Source organism: Salminus brasiliensis, chromosome 1 (assembly GCF_030463535.1).
Source record: "Salminus brasiliensis chromosome 1, fSalBra1.hap2, whole genome shotgun sequence".
In the NCBI taxonomy this organism is placed as follows: domain Eukaryota; kingdom Metazoa; phylum Chordata; class Actinopteri; order Characiformes; family Bryconidae; genus Salminus; species Salminus brasiliensis.
The window spans coordinates 1,311,215-1,325,672 of record NC_132878.1 but is presented as its reverse complement, the minus strand read 5'-3'; the positions used below and the strand labels follow the sequence as shown (position 1 = coordinate 1,325,672).

At 41.4% G+C, this 14,458-nt stretch overlaps 1 protein-coding gene across 1 annotated transcript; it reads right to left on the bottom strand.

Moving 5' to 3' along the window:
* Positions 1 to 3,022: 3,022 nt before the first annotated feature.
* Positions 3,023 to 12,680, bottom strand: LOC140566074 (uncharacterized). Its single transcript, XM_072692266.1, has 7 exons — positions 12,625 to 12,680; positions 11,473 to 11,595; positions 11,252 to 11,341; positions 8,651 to 8,805; positions 4,811 to 4,858; positions 4,510 to 4,614; positions 3,023 to 3,168 (listed from the first exon to the last, which is right to left on the bottom strand). The coding sequence occupies exons 2-7, from the start codon at positions 11,543 to 11,545 to the stop codon at positions 3,031 to 3,033; spliced, it is 609 nt and encodes a 202-aa protein (XP_072548367.1). The 5' UTR covers positions 11,546 to 11,595; positions 12,625 to 12,680; the 3' UTR covers positions 3,023 to 3,030.
* Between the last annotated feature and the right edge of the window lie 1,778 nt (positions 12,681 to 14,458).

The window sequence follows — 14,458 nt, the reverse complement described above, 5'->3', positions numbered from 1 at the left end:
ATCCCAAACTGTCCCATTTTACTAAGCTTAACCCTTTTTAGATGTGCACTGTAACCTTTCTGGACATTACCCGGAGGAGCTGTATGTGTGAACGCAAATGCCCTGACCAGTTGTATGGGACGTTACCGACTTCATCCTGCCGACCCCATTTTTTCGAAGTGGCTGCTACCTCTAATCTAACCGAATGTGAGTGTATCACTGTGTTCACCTACCGTTCACTGCCGGCGCTCTGAGCGGAGTCGTCTTCAGGCCTTCTAAAAACAGTAAACCTTTCAGCTACAGGTAAAAATGTCCTCCTGTAAATCTTTCTTACAGATGTGGTACGTTGGTTGCGTTTGCTAAAGCATGACAGGATGAGTTCAGGAGAGTGGTTCTAAAGGATATGACAGATGTGTTGCAAAATCCAGAACTTCCCATGACGAAATGATGCTATGCTGTGGTTCAAAAGCAGAAGTTCTGTCCTCTTTTTGAATCTCGATCAGTCTGAATCTCTAGTCTCCTTCTCTAGAGTCTTCCTGATCTGACCTACACCTCATTGTATCCCCATTATCTGCTGATTCTCACCTTTTCTCCACAATGTGAATCCGGCAGGTGTTCTTTGTACTGAATTTCTGGATGATTGAAGCAATAGAAATGCTCCAAAATGACCTGAAATACAGTCTTTCTACATTAACAGTTCAGAAGGTTTGTTCCTCCTTCTGTGAAGCTGATGTTCTGGAGATATGGAGGTTTTTGCATGACTAAAACTGACAAAATACCTGTTCATACACTTAAACAGACAATAATTGACACTTTACTTTACTTTAATAACAATACATGCACATATTTATTCAGTATTGTCATCTGAATAAAGGTGTGCAGCATATTCATAATCATAATATAATAATCATGGTGTAGAATAACTTAATATACTGTAGTCATGGCGGTGATGGTCAGAGTAATGAGAGGAATGATGGGTAATAGTGGTGATAATAATAGTGGCAGATAGTTAAGAGTCCATTTAGGTTTAACATGATCATTAGACAGGTAGCAGTGGTAGGAGGGTGTGCAGCTGCTCTGACATGGGGGGTGGTGGCAGGGGAGGACCTGTTTTTTACTGTTATTATTGTAATTATTGTACTGTATTACTGTGCTGTATTGTGTAACTGCTACTGGCTGCTAAAGTTCCTTTGGGATCAATAAAGTATCCATCCATCTAATAAAAACAACTGACTAAGGTCAGCACTGTTTACCTCAAGCACTCACCCCATCTTCAGGAGGACGGTGGAGTCGGTTTAGGCCGATGATGACGACGTAGGAAAGATTGCAGACGTTAAAATACAGACAGCGTTCAGTCCTGCTATAAATTGGTAGGTTACCTCCATCCCTCAGGATTGTGGGTCAGTGGTGGCTCAGTGGTTTGAGCAGGAGGTATTGATGGCAGGGTTGGGGTGAGATATCTGGGTTTGGAAAGTTGCCACTGTTGGGCCCTTGAGCTAGGCCCTAATCCCCTGGTGCCTATTGCTAGTGTGTGTGTTTACTGCATGGCTGGGTTAAAGGTGGAGGCCAAAATCCATCTGTGTCCAACACAGTAATTGATACTAATGGTGAATATGGAGGTCTTGTCTTATTGATCAAATGTCCAGATGTTAAAATCTGTTCAAAAAGACACAGCTTCTTAGGGGTGTCCTCTTTTTCCCACATGACCGTACATCAAATACATGTATTTATCAATATATAGACAATAGTTGCAGTCATTCAAAAGCCTTGAATCTCCAAAATATAAGCTTTACATAAGAAGGAAAAATCCTTATTAGCTCTCAATGGAAGTCAAGGTAGACATTATTACTTAGAGTCATGTTGGAGCGTTTCTATTGGTCCGTTCATCATGAAATTCGGAGACAGTATAAAGAACAACTGCAGATTCACATTATGGAGAAAAGTGAAAAGTGACACAGCGACAATACATAGCATACACACAGTCAGGTCCGTAAGTATTTGGACAGTGACACAACTGTTCTGTACTGTTGTATCTTTATCTCTGTAGACAATCCCAGTGGATTTGAAATGAAGAACTTAAGATGTGACTGAAGTTCAGACTTTCAGCTTTAATTCGAGTATTTTCAGAATTCCAGCCATTTTTACACAGTTCCTCCATTCACACAGACTCAGAATCAGACTATTACCTGATAAGCAGTTTAATGGTCAGGTGTGGCCTGTTCCCTCATTATCTCATCACTAATGAAGCACATACGAGGTCTGGAGGTCTGTAGCTAACACTGGCCACTTTATTAGAAACACCTCGTTCTTCTACTTATATATCAACTCTGATCAGTGGTGTGAAAACTGCAGTGACCCTTATCCACCACCAGAGGGTCCAATTAATATTCTAATAATTCATCTACTATGGCTAATTAAGAAGGAGCTAAGAGCAGACCCATGCTGGTCTACAAATATCTCCCCCAACTTTAAACCTCCTTGCTTGGCTATTACTTAGTCTGATCGCTTAGTCTGATCATTTACTTTGATCACTTAGTCTGATAATTTAGTCTGATCATTAACTTTGATCACTTAGTCTGATCATTTAGTCTGATCATTTAGTCTGATCATTTACTCTAATCACTTAGTCTGATCATTTACTCTGATCACTTAGTCTGATCATTTAGTCTGATCATTTAGTCTGATCATTTAGTTTTGGCTTACTCCAGCTTCAGGTTTTGGAGGAGCTGTAACCTGAAAGTCTATGCTGCCCTCTGATGGTAATCAGGGGTCACTGTAGTTTACAGTACATTTACAGTCACTGAATTTCCTAAATCAACAACAGGGGAGTCTAATCGTCCACACACCCTTCACACACCACGCTGCTTTCTCCTTATTTTATAAACCTGAAAAGAAACTGAGATCATGGTCATGATCATCACTGGATCATTAGAAAAAGCAGAGGCTTGGTTATTAAGGGTGTAAAAGCAGACTGTGAGATGTACCGAAGTCTACTCAGATTACAGTCTACTGCTTTGGGAATGAAGGTGTTTTCAAATGGAACTTGCAACATTACTTTGGTCCAGGAGGTCCAGGTGGTCCAGGAGGTCCAGAAGGTCCAGGTGTTCCAGAAAATCCACGTGGTCCTACTGGTCCTGTGGGTCCTGCTGGTCCAGGTGGTCCAGGTGGTCCAGGTGGTCCAAATAATATCTGTAAAACAGGATGAACTGGGGTATTTCATCAAAAATTGAATAAGCTAGAGAAAAGTTCCTCAAGCCGATGTTCAGAACATCAATATATCTAAACTGTGTTATGATTCAGGGCCTGTTCATTTCCTGTTAATGAACTTTTAATGAAGTCAACAGCTAAATATCCAATCAAATACAAATACAGTTCAATTACAATTCTGTTTATTTCTGCAGTATTTATGGTCAGTTTCTCACTCTAAACCTGACCAATTGGCCACTATATTAGAAACCCCTATCCTGTGCTTTCAGTCACTGGCCACTTTATTACATTTACATTTATGGAATTTAGCAGACGCTCTTATCCAGAGCGACTTACAAGGTTACTCGTATTACAGAGGAGAGCCAGTGCAGTGTTAGGAGTCTTGCCCAAGGACTCTTATTGGTGTAGCGCAGCATAGTCACCCAGACCAGGAATCGAACCCTGGTCTCCCACATGGTGTTGTTGTAACGCAATGGTAGATGGTGGTGTTATCTGTGGCACCACACCAACCACATTATTATCTCTCATGCTTCTACTAGTACGTCAACTCTGACACTCACACTCAGTGGTGTGAGTTATTATATATATATACCTTATCCACCAACAGAGGCCATTAATATTCTAATAATCCATCTCCTAGGCTAATGAAGAGCAGACCCATGCTGAAGCTCACTCATTCTGACGGAGGCTACAAACCCTAGACTTCAGGTCTACAAGCATTTCCCCCAACTGTGGAGCTCCTCACTTCTGTCCATCTTTAATAACTCGTCGCATTTTATGGCATTTATGGCATTTAGCTGACGCTCTTATCCAGAGCGACTTACAAGGTAACTCGTATTACAGAGGAGGGTCAGTGTAGTGTTAGGAGTCTTGCCCAGGGACTCTAATTGGTGTAGCGCAGCACAGTCACCCAGCCCAGGAATTGAACCCCAGTCTCCCACGTGGTGAGGTAGCTCACCAGCAGGTAGTGGTGTTATCTGTTGCGCCACATCAACCACCAACCAATCTCGTAGTCCCGCCCCACACCACTGCTTTTAATGATGGCCACGGTCTCTGAGCACATGAGCCCTACGGGTTCAGAAGAGCCTCGGTTTTCCCTCTACTGCTCTCCTTTTGGAGCCGCCATGAGAAGGAACCTCATCCATCATCATAACACACAGATCTGATTGGCTGAGTAGCATCAAGTGTGATACATATACACCGCATGTGATTGGTCTGTAAGTGGCCTGGTTTTACAGTTTTTCGGTTTTAGGTCCTGGCCCAGAGAGGACGGCGTCTGATTCTGCCTATTAGTGACCTCTGCTGTAAGCCATGCCCCTTTACCTCGTGCTGGTGCTCACACACCCAGCCTTGCTCTTCTCCAGGGGTGAAAGGCGTCTCCAAGTGTACCGGATCACCCACCAGTTTACACCCACTCAGACTCTCATCCTGTAGAGTTACAGCTGCAGTCAGTTCATCATCACACCCAGAGCTCTCCACTACACACACACACACACACACACTCACACACACACACACACACACACACACACACCTTTACTGTTCAACACCATTAGTGTGTTTTACACCACTGAGCTCATCAGTGATGTCATCAGTCGTACCCTACACTGGGGTTGAAGCTCACCTCTGCAACCAGCAGCCTTCTTCCTTTAGCCTGAGTAATCAGCCAGTCCTGCACACACACACACACACACACACACACACACACACAAACACACACAGTGCATTTACACCAGAGGCAGAAACAGTAGATTTTCAGCTCTGTCCGAACGGCAGACCCTGCATAAGAGCGTCTGCAAAATGGCACAAATGTAAGCATAGGACATTACTAGGTGGTTGCTATGATGTTGTTAGGCAATTGTTAGGTGGTTTCTATGGTATTGTTAGGTGGTTGCTATGGTGTTGCTATGTATTTGTATTTGGCTGTTTTTAGGGTACTGCTAAGGTGCTACTACTACACCTCCCTTTAGCTGATCCTAAAATAGTTATATACACAACACCACCTTGTGGCTATAGGAGGTCAAGCAATCCCATTAGTTCCCACTCAGGTTTGGTATGATAATTATTATTTTACACAATATTATTTCATATATAGCGTTAATAATAAATAAATAATAAAATAATAACATTTCACTAGTAAAAGATTGGCCAATATAAAGGAAAGAAACCATGTCACACACAAACAATACAACAAAAATACAACACAAACAAAAATATATCAAAAATAAATTAATAAAATAAGTGAACACTACAAAATGATCAAATAAATTATACAAATACACATGAACAGTACACTCCAAAAAAACCCTCAAAGCTTGTTCCTCACTTTGATTTAAATTGCTATAATAAAAAGGAAGCTACTATTTTCCACATACTAGTTGGCTTTACACCATCTGAACTTCTAAAGTGAACTGCACCATTGCTCAATCATCTTCCACATGTAAGACCAGAAACATCTCTGTCAGGCACTCTGTATCGCGCCCTCCCCTGGGGCGATTTTGATCCGCCGCCCACAGACCCAAATAAGGACTTCCTGTTTGTTTCTTTAGATTCATGTTCATTTGAGTCGATTCATGTTCATTTGTGTTCATGTGAGTTTGGTTCATGTGTAACACCTGGGACTGGGGGTACTTAAGGAGCCTCAATACCGTAGTTCTCTGCCGAGAATTGAATCGTCTGGAACATCTAGTACGCCTCGAGGTTCCTCGCACGTTCTGGTGTGTTCAGGTCAGCTCCGGTGCTTTACCCATGTTCAGGAGTAGGTCTCCCTGCACGCTTGCAGCAGCACACTGCATTTTTAGGTTAGGTCGGCCTTGCCGTTTGGTTTACGGTTGGTTACCCGGCTACCCCTCTCTAGTTTTTAGAGCATGGCTCACCCCTTGTTTAGCTTTAGTGTCCCCATGCCCAGGCTCTGCCTGTTGGTTTAGGTTCAGGTTCCCTCTTTGGTTTTCACCTGTGTAGTCCATTAACGTCTGCTCAGCTCCCGGCTTCTCCCAGTCCCAGGTTTGTTGTTTGCCTTTTTTGTTGTCATGTTCTGGTTGTGTTCACAGTTTTGCGCCCCTTGTGTTTAAGCTAGTTTTGTTTTGTCTTTCTTTGTATCCATCTCTGCGAGTGTTCATCCATCTTGGTCTGCCCTAACATGCCATGACAACCTCTTCCAAGAGCATGCAGTTCCACAGCATTTGGAGGTTCATGTCTATACCAATATTGCAAGAATGGCCCAATCGCAGGGTCATAACCTTTGTAAGTCCACCTTGGGTCGAAGAGGAGCAGCATCTATAGTGGATACTGTAACTTTGACAGCCCACGCCTGCACGGGAATAGAAAAGCCAGAAGCAGTTTCTTGAAGGGACTGTGGTGCTGTACATGTGGACATTCTGATTAGACAATCCAGGCCGATACTTAATATCAAAGTTAAACAAAGCTAATTGGGATGCCCAATGCTGTTCCACTGCCCCAAATTTGGCTGTTTGCAGGTAGCTTAGGGGGTTATTATGTGTGAAGACTGTGAACTTTGTATTGTAATAAGAAGTATTCTTAACTTATCAGTGACAGCCCACTTCAGGTCAAGCTATTCTAACTTCATGGAACTGTAATTGGACAGGTTTCTCTTACTCACCAGCAGTCTACGACTGGCATAAGCTATTGGCCTGCGACCACCTTCTTGATATTGAGATAAGACAGCCCCAAGTCCCACATGGCTAGTGTAGATCTCCAGTACAACATTTTGAGCAATCAACATAACCCAGCACAGATGCACTCACGAGCTTTGATTTCAGTGCTTTGAAAGCTTCTTCGCAAAAGTCACTCCACTGTCCATCTACAGACTTTGTCTTGGCCCTTTTTTTCCCCCCTTGCAGTGTAGACACGTGGCAACAAGTGATGTGGCATGTTTGGCAAAGCCTTCCTCAATCCTACGATAGTAGGACATGAAAGTGTTAGGGTTAGGGTTAAGGAAAGATCTAAGTTCTGTTACTGTCTGGGGACGCTTCCACTCAGGCACTGCCTTCATTTCTCTGGATCAGTTGCCACACCACCTGATGATACCAAAGGCCCCAAATATTTGTCCTAATATTCGAAAAAATGGCAATTGGTCAACTTAAGCTTTAGGTTATATTGCTGTAACCACTTGAGCCCAATTCCAGGCACTGCACTGTTTTGACTGTAAGTCAAAAGTGGAAGAAAAAATTACGATGTCATCCAAATACAGAAGCAAAGATTAGAACTGTTCATTGCTTAACCGTTCATCGCTGACCATGTGGGAGACTGGGCTTCGATTCCCGGTCTGGGTGATCATGCTGTGCTACACCAATAAGAGTCCTTGGGCAAGACTCCTAACACTGCATTGGCCCTCCTCTGTAATACGAGTGACCTTGTAAGTCGCTTTGGATAAGAGCGTCCGCTAAATGCCATAAATATAAATGTAAATTAATATGCAGAATATGCATTAGTTGCTGGAACATGCTTGGAGCATTACAAAATCCAAAAATTATACGATTAAATTCAAAAAGTCCAAATGGTGTTCAGAAAGCAGTCTTAACTTTATCACTTTCAGCCATAGGGACTTGATTTGTAAGTCTATGGTCTTAAAGCTCTGAAATGTGACCTTTTACCAGCTCATAATGGGAAGGGTGGAGGCGCCTATATCAGAATGAGAATCAGAATCATATTTATTGTCCAAGTATGTATTGCATTGTCCAAGTCTATAATTTTCAGCCTGTGCTATTGAATTTTCTCAGGTAACATTTACATTTATGGCATTTATCTCTTCTCCAGAGTGACTTACAAAAGTGCTCCACTATTTACTGAAGAAGAACCTCAGCTAGTTTAAATAAGTTTAATACTCTACTCTTCACCCAAGTACTCTCAGAAGAGGAGGGTCCTCAGTCTGGGTTTGGAGACAGTGAGCGTTGGGCTGTTCGGATACCCAGGGGAAGCTCGTTCCACCACTTCGATGCAGGACAGAAAAAAGCCTGGACACTCGTCTTTGAGGGATGGCGAGTCGAGCCGAGCCGTACTTGAAGCTGGAAGGGCTCTTGGTGCAGATTGGCTTTTGATCATTGACAGTTGACTGTCTTACCTGCCGTATTGCCTTCTATAGTAGACATATTTAGCTAAATAAACAAATACAATTACAAAACCACAAAGAAACTGTTCTTTCCTTCGCCTTAAAATAGTGCAAACTCACAAAATACTTGGGCTTTACAAAAAAACCCTCAAAGCTTTCAAGATCCCAATTCACCTTTATGCACCCTGCCAACTACGCCAATTATGTAGGTCCCGACCATGAGGCCCATATATGTATCTGTTAGGTGTTTTGAGAGTATTCCTGAAAGTTACTGGACCTTTCAAGTCATATTTAAAGTGTTTTAGGGTGTTTCTGTGTGGTTGGTAGGGTAGGGTAGGGTGGTTTGTAGGGTCCCTGAATATAGTTACTATCATCGTTACACAGATGGTAAATTACCCTCAGTTTCGGTGTTAAAACAGCCAGTCTGATGTTGTCTGCTTTAGCGCTACAGTAGTTCCCTGCTTTAGAACAGTTCCCTTCTGCCTCCCAGATGAAGTAGAAAGAATTATCATGAAGAAGCCACACCCCTTTATCCTCCTCCAATCCTGGCCCTGAAAAACAACAAACACAGCAAACCCAGTGATCAACCCTCATCAGAACTGAACAACAAATGAGGTACAGATGGAGAAGATTGAGGAACAGTCTGACACCAGCTGTAGGAGGAACATCAACACAAGGTCAAAACATATCCACAGTAATGGTTAATTCAGTGCTGCAGAACCTGCCAAGACCTAGACCTCCTAACTTCCTGCTAGTGATCATGATGGACTACAGCTGGTATTTTATCTGTGCCATGTAAAAATATTTGATTGACAGCACTTCTGCAGTTGGCAGCGTTGGGAGGGTTACTTTACAATCGTAAAAGTTAATCGTACATTAAAAAATGTAATTCAGAATCAGATTTATTGGCCAAGTATGTTCACACACACAAGGAATTAGTTTCCGGCTGTTAGCGTCTCTCTAGTGTTAACAATATACAGCTACTCTACATATCATTTACAGACAGTACATAGAGTACACAGTATACACAGACTATACCAGCACATTTCTATACAGTGTGCTTTACAGCAGTATGCAGCTCTATACAGATTGAATATTGTGTAAACACAGCAGTGTAAACATGAGATGAGTAACGGTGCAGTAATGGTAAAGTAACTGCAGGATAAGAGTGATAAGAGTTTATCAGTAATATCTGTGGCCTGTAGCTGATGATGGTGATCAGCTGTTGATGAAGGTGATGGCCTGAGTGTAAAAACTGTTCTTGTGTCTAACAGTCTTAGATTTAACAGTAATGTAATCCAAAGGATTTCTGATTATATTCCATCAGTTTTGGATTACTTGCCTTTTTTAAAGATGTATAAGCAAATTCCCATGAAACACTTATAAACATACACATCAAGCTAATCTTCACACCAAATAGTCTTCGGTCTAATACACAATCCTAAAAATAAAGGTGCTACAAACGGATCTTTAAATGATGCCATTAAATAACCACTTTCAGTTAACTTAAAGTTTAGTTTACTTAAATCTTAAATCTTTTCTGGAAAGGAAATGTGAGTATAAATCTTTAAAGATTACGTCACTGTCAGTGTTCTTTACCAATGGAAATGCATCATGGCATCAAAATTATTCAATAAATGTACAAACTTTCAGCTGTTTGTAAATAAACCAATCAAACAAGATCAATTTAAATATCTCAACACAGATAATACAACAAGGACTTTCTCCAGATTCAGCACAGATCAACCCCTTCACCACATACTTAGTAGAGAACCCTTCTGCTCTCATTTTAATTTGCGAGTTGAGTTAGATCGGTTTGATGGTTGGAAAGATAAAGTTGCGTGAAACGCAGTGGTGGCTTAGCGGTTAGAGCGCCGGGTTATCGATAACAGGGTTGTGGGTTCGATTCCCGGGCTCGGCAAGCTGCCACTGTTGGGCCCTTGAGCAAGGCCCTTTACCCTCTCTGCTCCCCGGGCGCTGGAGTTGGCTGCCCACCGCTCTGGGTGTGTGTGTGTACTCACTGCCCCTAACACATGTGTGTGTGTGTGTGTGTGTGTGTGTGAGTGTGTGTTCACTACCAGATGGGTTAAATGCGGAGGACACATTTCGCTGTACAGTGTACAGTGACAAATACGTGCACCTTTACCTTTAAAGCCATATAGAGACACAGAAAGCCACATGTGACATCATATGAAACTGACACAAAGAAAGGCAGACGGTCTTTTGGTAAACAAACAAATGTTACGGCCAGGTTACCTCAGCTAGTGGTACTATGCTAGCTCTGCACAGCTCGTATCCGCCAGACCAATGCCGGACCGTCGGACCACACCATGTCACCAAACAGCACAGTGACTACCTGTGTCCCTATATATAGACCCACTGACTGATTACAAGATTGTAGACACCTGTGATGCTAATTAGTGAACACACCTTGATTTAACATGTCCCTTTGGTCACATTATTTTCAGGGGTGCCATCATTTCTGTCCAGGCCAGTTTAATGAGTTTACTTTTTAAAATAATTCTGTTGAAGCAATGGTTCAAAATCAATGTCATATTTTCATTGATTAATCTTCCTAGAATTTTTATTTATCATTACTTTTGTCAGATTCAAGTTATTTCTGTGACCTTTGTGGGTTTTTCTTTTTTTAGCCGAGGGGTACCAACAATTTTGTCCATGTGTGTAAATACACCTGACTTGATCTGCCTTTATATTTGGCCTACACAGTGTCTACAAATGATGCGGGTGCGCAAATACTAAGATGAGTTGGTTCATCTGAGAGGAGCATCCCAGGTAAAATCTTATTTTGGGCCTCATTCTAATCACAGCTGCAAGAAAAACGAAGGGAACCCTTCGGAATTGGTATGTATTTCTGCATTGATTACTAATACATTAGTTAGAGTGTGACTTGGAAAATGATCAGAAACTCAAACTGATAACACACACACACACACACACAGCTGCACTGTTCAAGTGTTTAATCTGTAAAAGACTTACTAAAGAGTCCGATCAGGATCAATATTGCGATCAGTGACAAAGAGTTGAAGACCAACAGCATCATCATCCACTTGCTGCCCCTCGCTGACTCTGTATAAGAGATGATCGGAGGTGGAAGAGACAGAACGCAGAAATTAATTTGTGTAATTAAGGTCTAAATGAAGAATTCTGATCACTTTAATGAAGCGGTCATGGTGGTGCTGGGTAAGGCCGGGTCTCACCGTGTGGTGGGTGTGTGTTCTTCACGGCTGGAGGCTGGTGGAGAGTCTGGTACACGTCCTCTGTCTTCTCCATCCTGCTCCTGTAGATCTTCCTCACACTAGAGAAGTTTCTTCAGCTTTCTTCTAAAAGAGAAAAACAGCAGGAGCTCTGAACTCACTCCTGACCCCCACTTTTCAGAGCTTCACACACAGGACTCTCCAATCAGATTCAATCAGCAGAGTGAGCTCCATGTGTCAGATCCACCACACCTTTACTTTACAGAACCTCGTATTTAACAGGTAGAGGAGATACTTTCTGACACATGAACTGAAGGGTAGCCGAGCTTCATCCAGTCTGAAGGAACAGAGAGCAGCATAAACAGACTCAACACAACATTCACTGGTTGAAGGAACATCACTGAAACATCTCAGAGCAGGTGAGTTAGTTTTCAGTAGAGTGGAATCTTCTGTAGATCTAAACCAATAGATTTCATTTATTTAATTCAAAGTTTTTGTTCATCTTACAGAAAACAGTTACTTCAACACAATGCAATTCATTCATTTAATGCTATTATGCTATAAATTCTGACAAAAAGTAAAAGTTCAGTAAATCAGGTAAAAACTTTACCAAAAGCAAGCATTTCACTACTAGTTGTACCCTGATTGACTATATATGTGATCAATACATTTTGATTTGTAATTGATTTGCTTATAAATGTTTGCCATTTTTAATGAAATGACTTTTCAAGTTTGATTTGATTTGAGGTTAAACGTGTCATGATAAATAAAACTGGATCTTATTGTATATTTTAGTGTTTGAATCTGTGAAGTGTTTGAAGAAGGAGAAATTATTTACAGTAGGTAATTATTGCTTCTCCCTCAATCTGTTTGTTTAACTGAAAAGTTGAGGATCCAATTTTGACCGTATGGAGGTCTCAGTTTACCATTATCCTCTAAAAGTGTCTTCAGTTCATTTTTTTAATTAAGACAACCTAAGGTTTTTTAAATGATTTAATATATTTATTTATGATTACAGTAAAAACATGACAAAGAACAAACACTGTCTAATTTCATTCATCTTATTTATCTGATGTTTCAGCATTAAATACTTTGCATAAAAGGTGTATGTACTTCAGTCGAGCAAGAGATGGGTGTATAACTGTGATCACCTACCACTCACAGCTGTCACTCTGAGTTCAGTCGTCTTCTATCCTTCTACAGACAGTACAGTTTTCAGATAAGGGTCAGTGGTTTAATATGTACTGAGGACCTTCTGAAGATGTGATTTGTTGGTTTAGATAATTTTATGCAGAAGAGCAGTTCTTCAGGATGTGGTAGTCGTGTTACACAATTCTGAACTTCCTAAGGAAGAATAGATGCTATCTAGAGTTTCAAAAGTTCTATCAGCAATTTTTCAAGTTGTAATTAAAACAACCGTCTAATTTTTGTAATTTATAAGTACATAGTAACTACCCAGTATGTACAGCAGTATGTGCTCCAGTGTGCTAATTACTCTAAACATAATGCTGTAAAACCAAAGCAATCTTTGCCTGAATGTGATTAAACTGTGGAAATTATTTATGCATAATTATAATTAATTGCAAAACAAAAATCAAATTCAATTGCATAAATTATACAATCAATAAAAATGAGTAAATCAAATAAAGTAAAAAACACAACATGATCAAATTAAATTACAGTAAATCTTAATTAAGTTGGAGAGATCAAATATAATACATATATCAGTTGGAATAAAGTCTAATTAAAAGGTAACTGATTACAGAGTGTTTATTGAATCAGCCCAATAACATTCTGTATTCAGTTCCAGAATTCCAGCAATTTCCTGCAGTTGCAGTCAGTTTCTCCCAGCAGGAACTTTCTGCACCTAAATGGGGATCCAGTCACTGGAACCAGTCTGATCATTAGCATTGTTTACATTAGGTAGTATTTCTCATTACTACTATTTACTATAATGTTTCCCTTTAGAGAACAGTTGCAGATCCAGGGGTTCACGGTTCACTAGTGTTTCAGGGAGCTCCCATGTCTGTGTTGCCTTCTGGCTTTCTCCTTTTAATGAGGCTGTTATAGTCAGACCTGCCGGAGTCGTCAGACAAACTCTGATACTGCCCAACATTCTCTGATCTCTATAAAATCCTCTCAGAACTAACTCTGTCTCTTTACCTTCTCCCAGTAAATGACCTTTCCTGACCCTGTTACCCGCGTCAGACCAGCTGCTCACCCTACTGCTACCTGCCTAGTGACTGTGTTGAAGTTTACAAGACTTAAACTATTAGCTACTATTATTATTATTATTATTATTATTATTATTATACCACCATAAACCACCATTACTCACATTACTCTCACCATCTCTACTGTGATATTATATTAGTTATACTATATTATGATTATTATATTATTCCATCATTATCACCACCACCACCTACAGCCACCAACCACCACCACCACCCACAGCCTTCCACCACTACTTCCACCACCACCACCACCCACAGCCTTCGTCTCCTTCTCGTTAGCTCAGGAGAACGTGTTGACCAGGATGACTGCTCTGTCACGCTGAGTAGAAGAGCAGAACCTCTTTACGGAGAGAGGTTCAAGCGCAGTCAAGACGGCTTCAGGGTGCTCAAGAAAGTCAAGCAAGCACCAGGACCATCTCCTACAGAGGATGCAGCTATGTGATCGGGTCACCTCCAGTGCAGAGCTTGCTCAGGGATGGCAGAAGACTGGTGGGAGTGCATCTGACCGCACAGTGAGGTGAAGGCTTTTGGAGGATGGCTTGGTGTCAAGAAGGGCAGCAAAGAAAAGCATGAAGATCAGACTGGCCTTCTGAAGGAGGTATAGGGATCGGACTGTGGAGTTTATTTTCTCTGACATGTCATGCCAACAGTAAAGCATCCTGAGACTTATGTTCATGTGTGGGGTTGCTTCTCATCCAAGGGAGTAGGCTCCAACTTCTCCCAGTGATCCTGGAGCAATGTGGTGATGAACC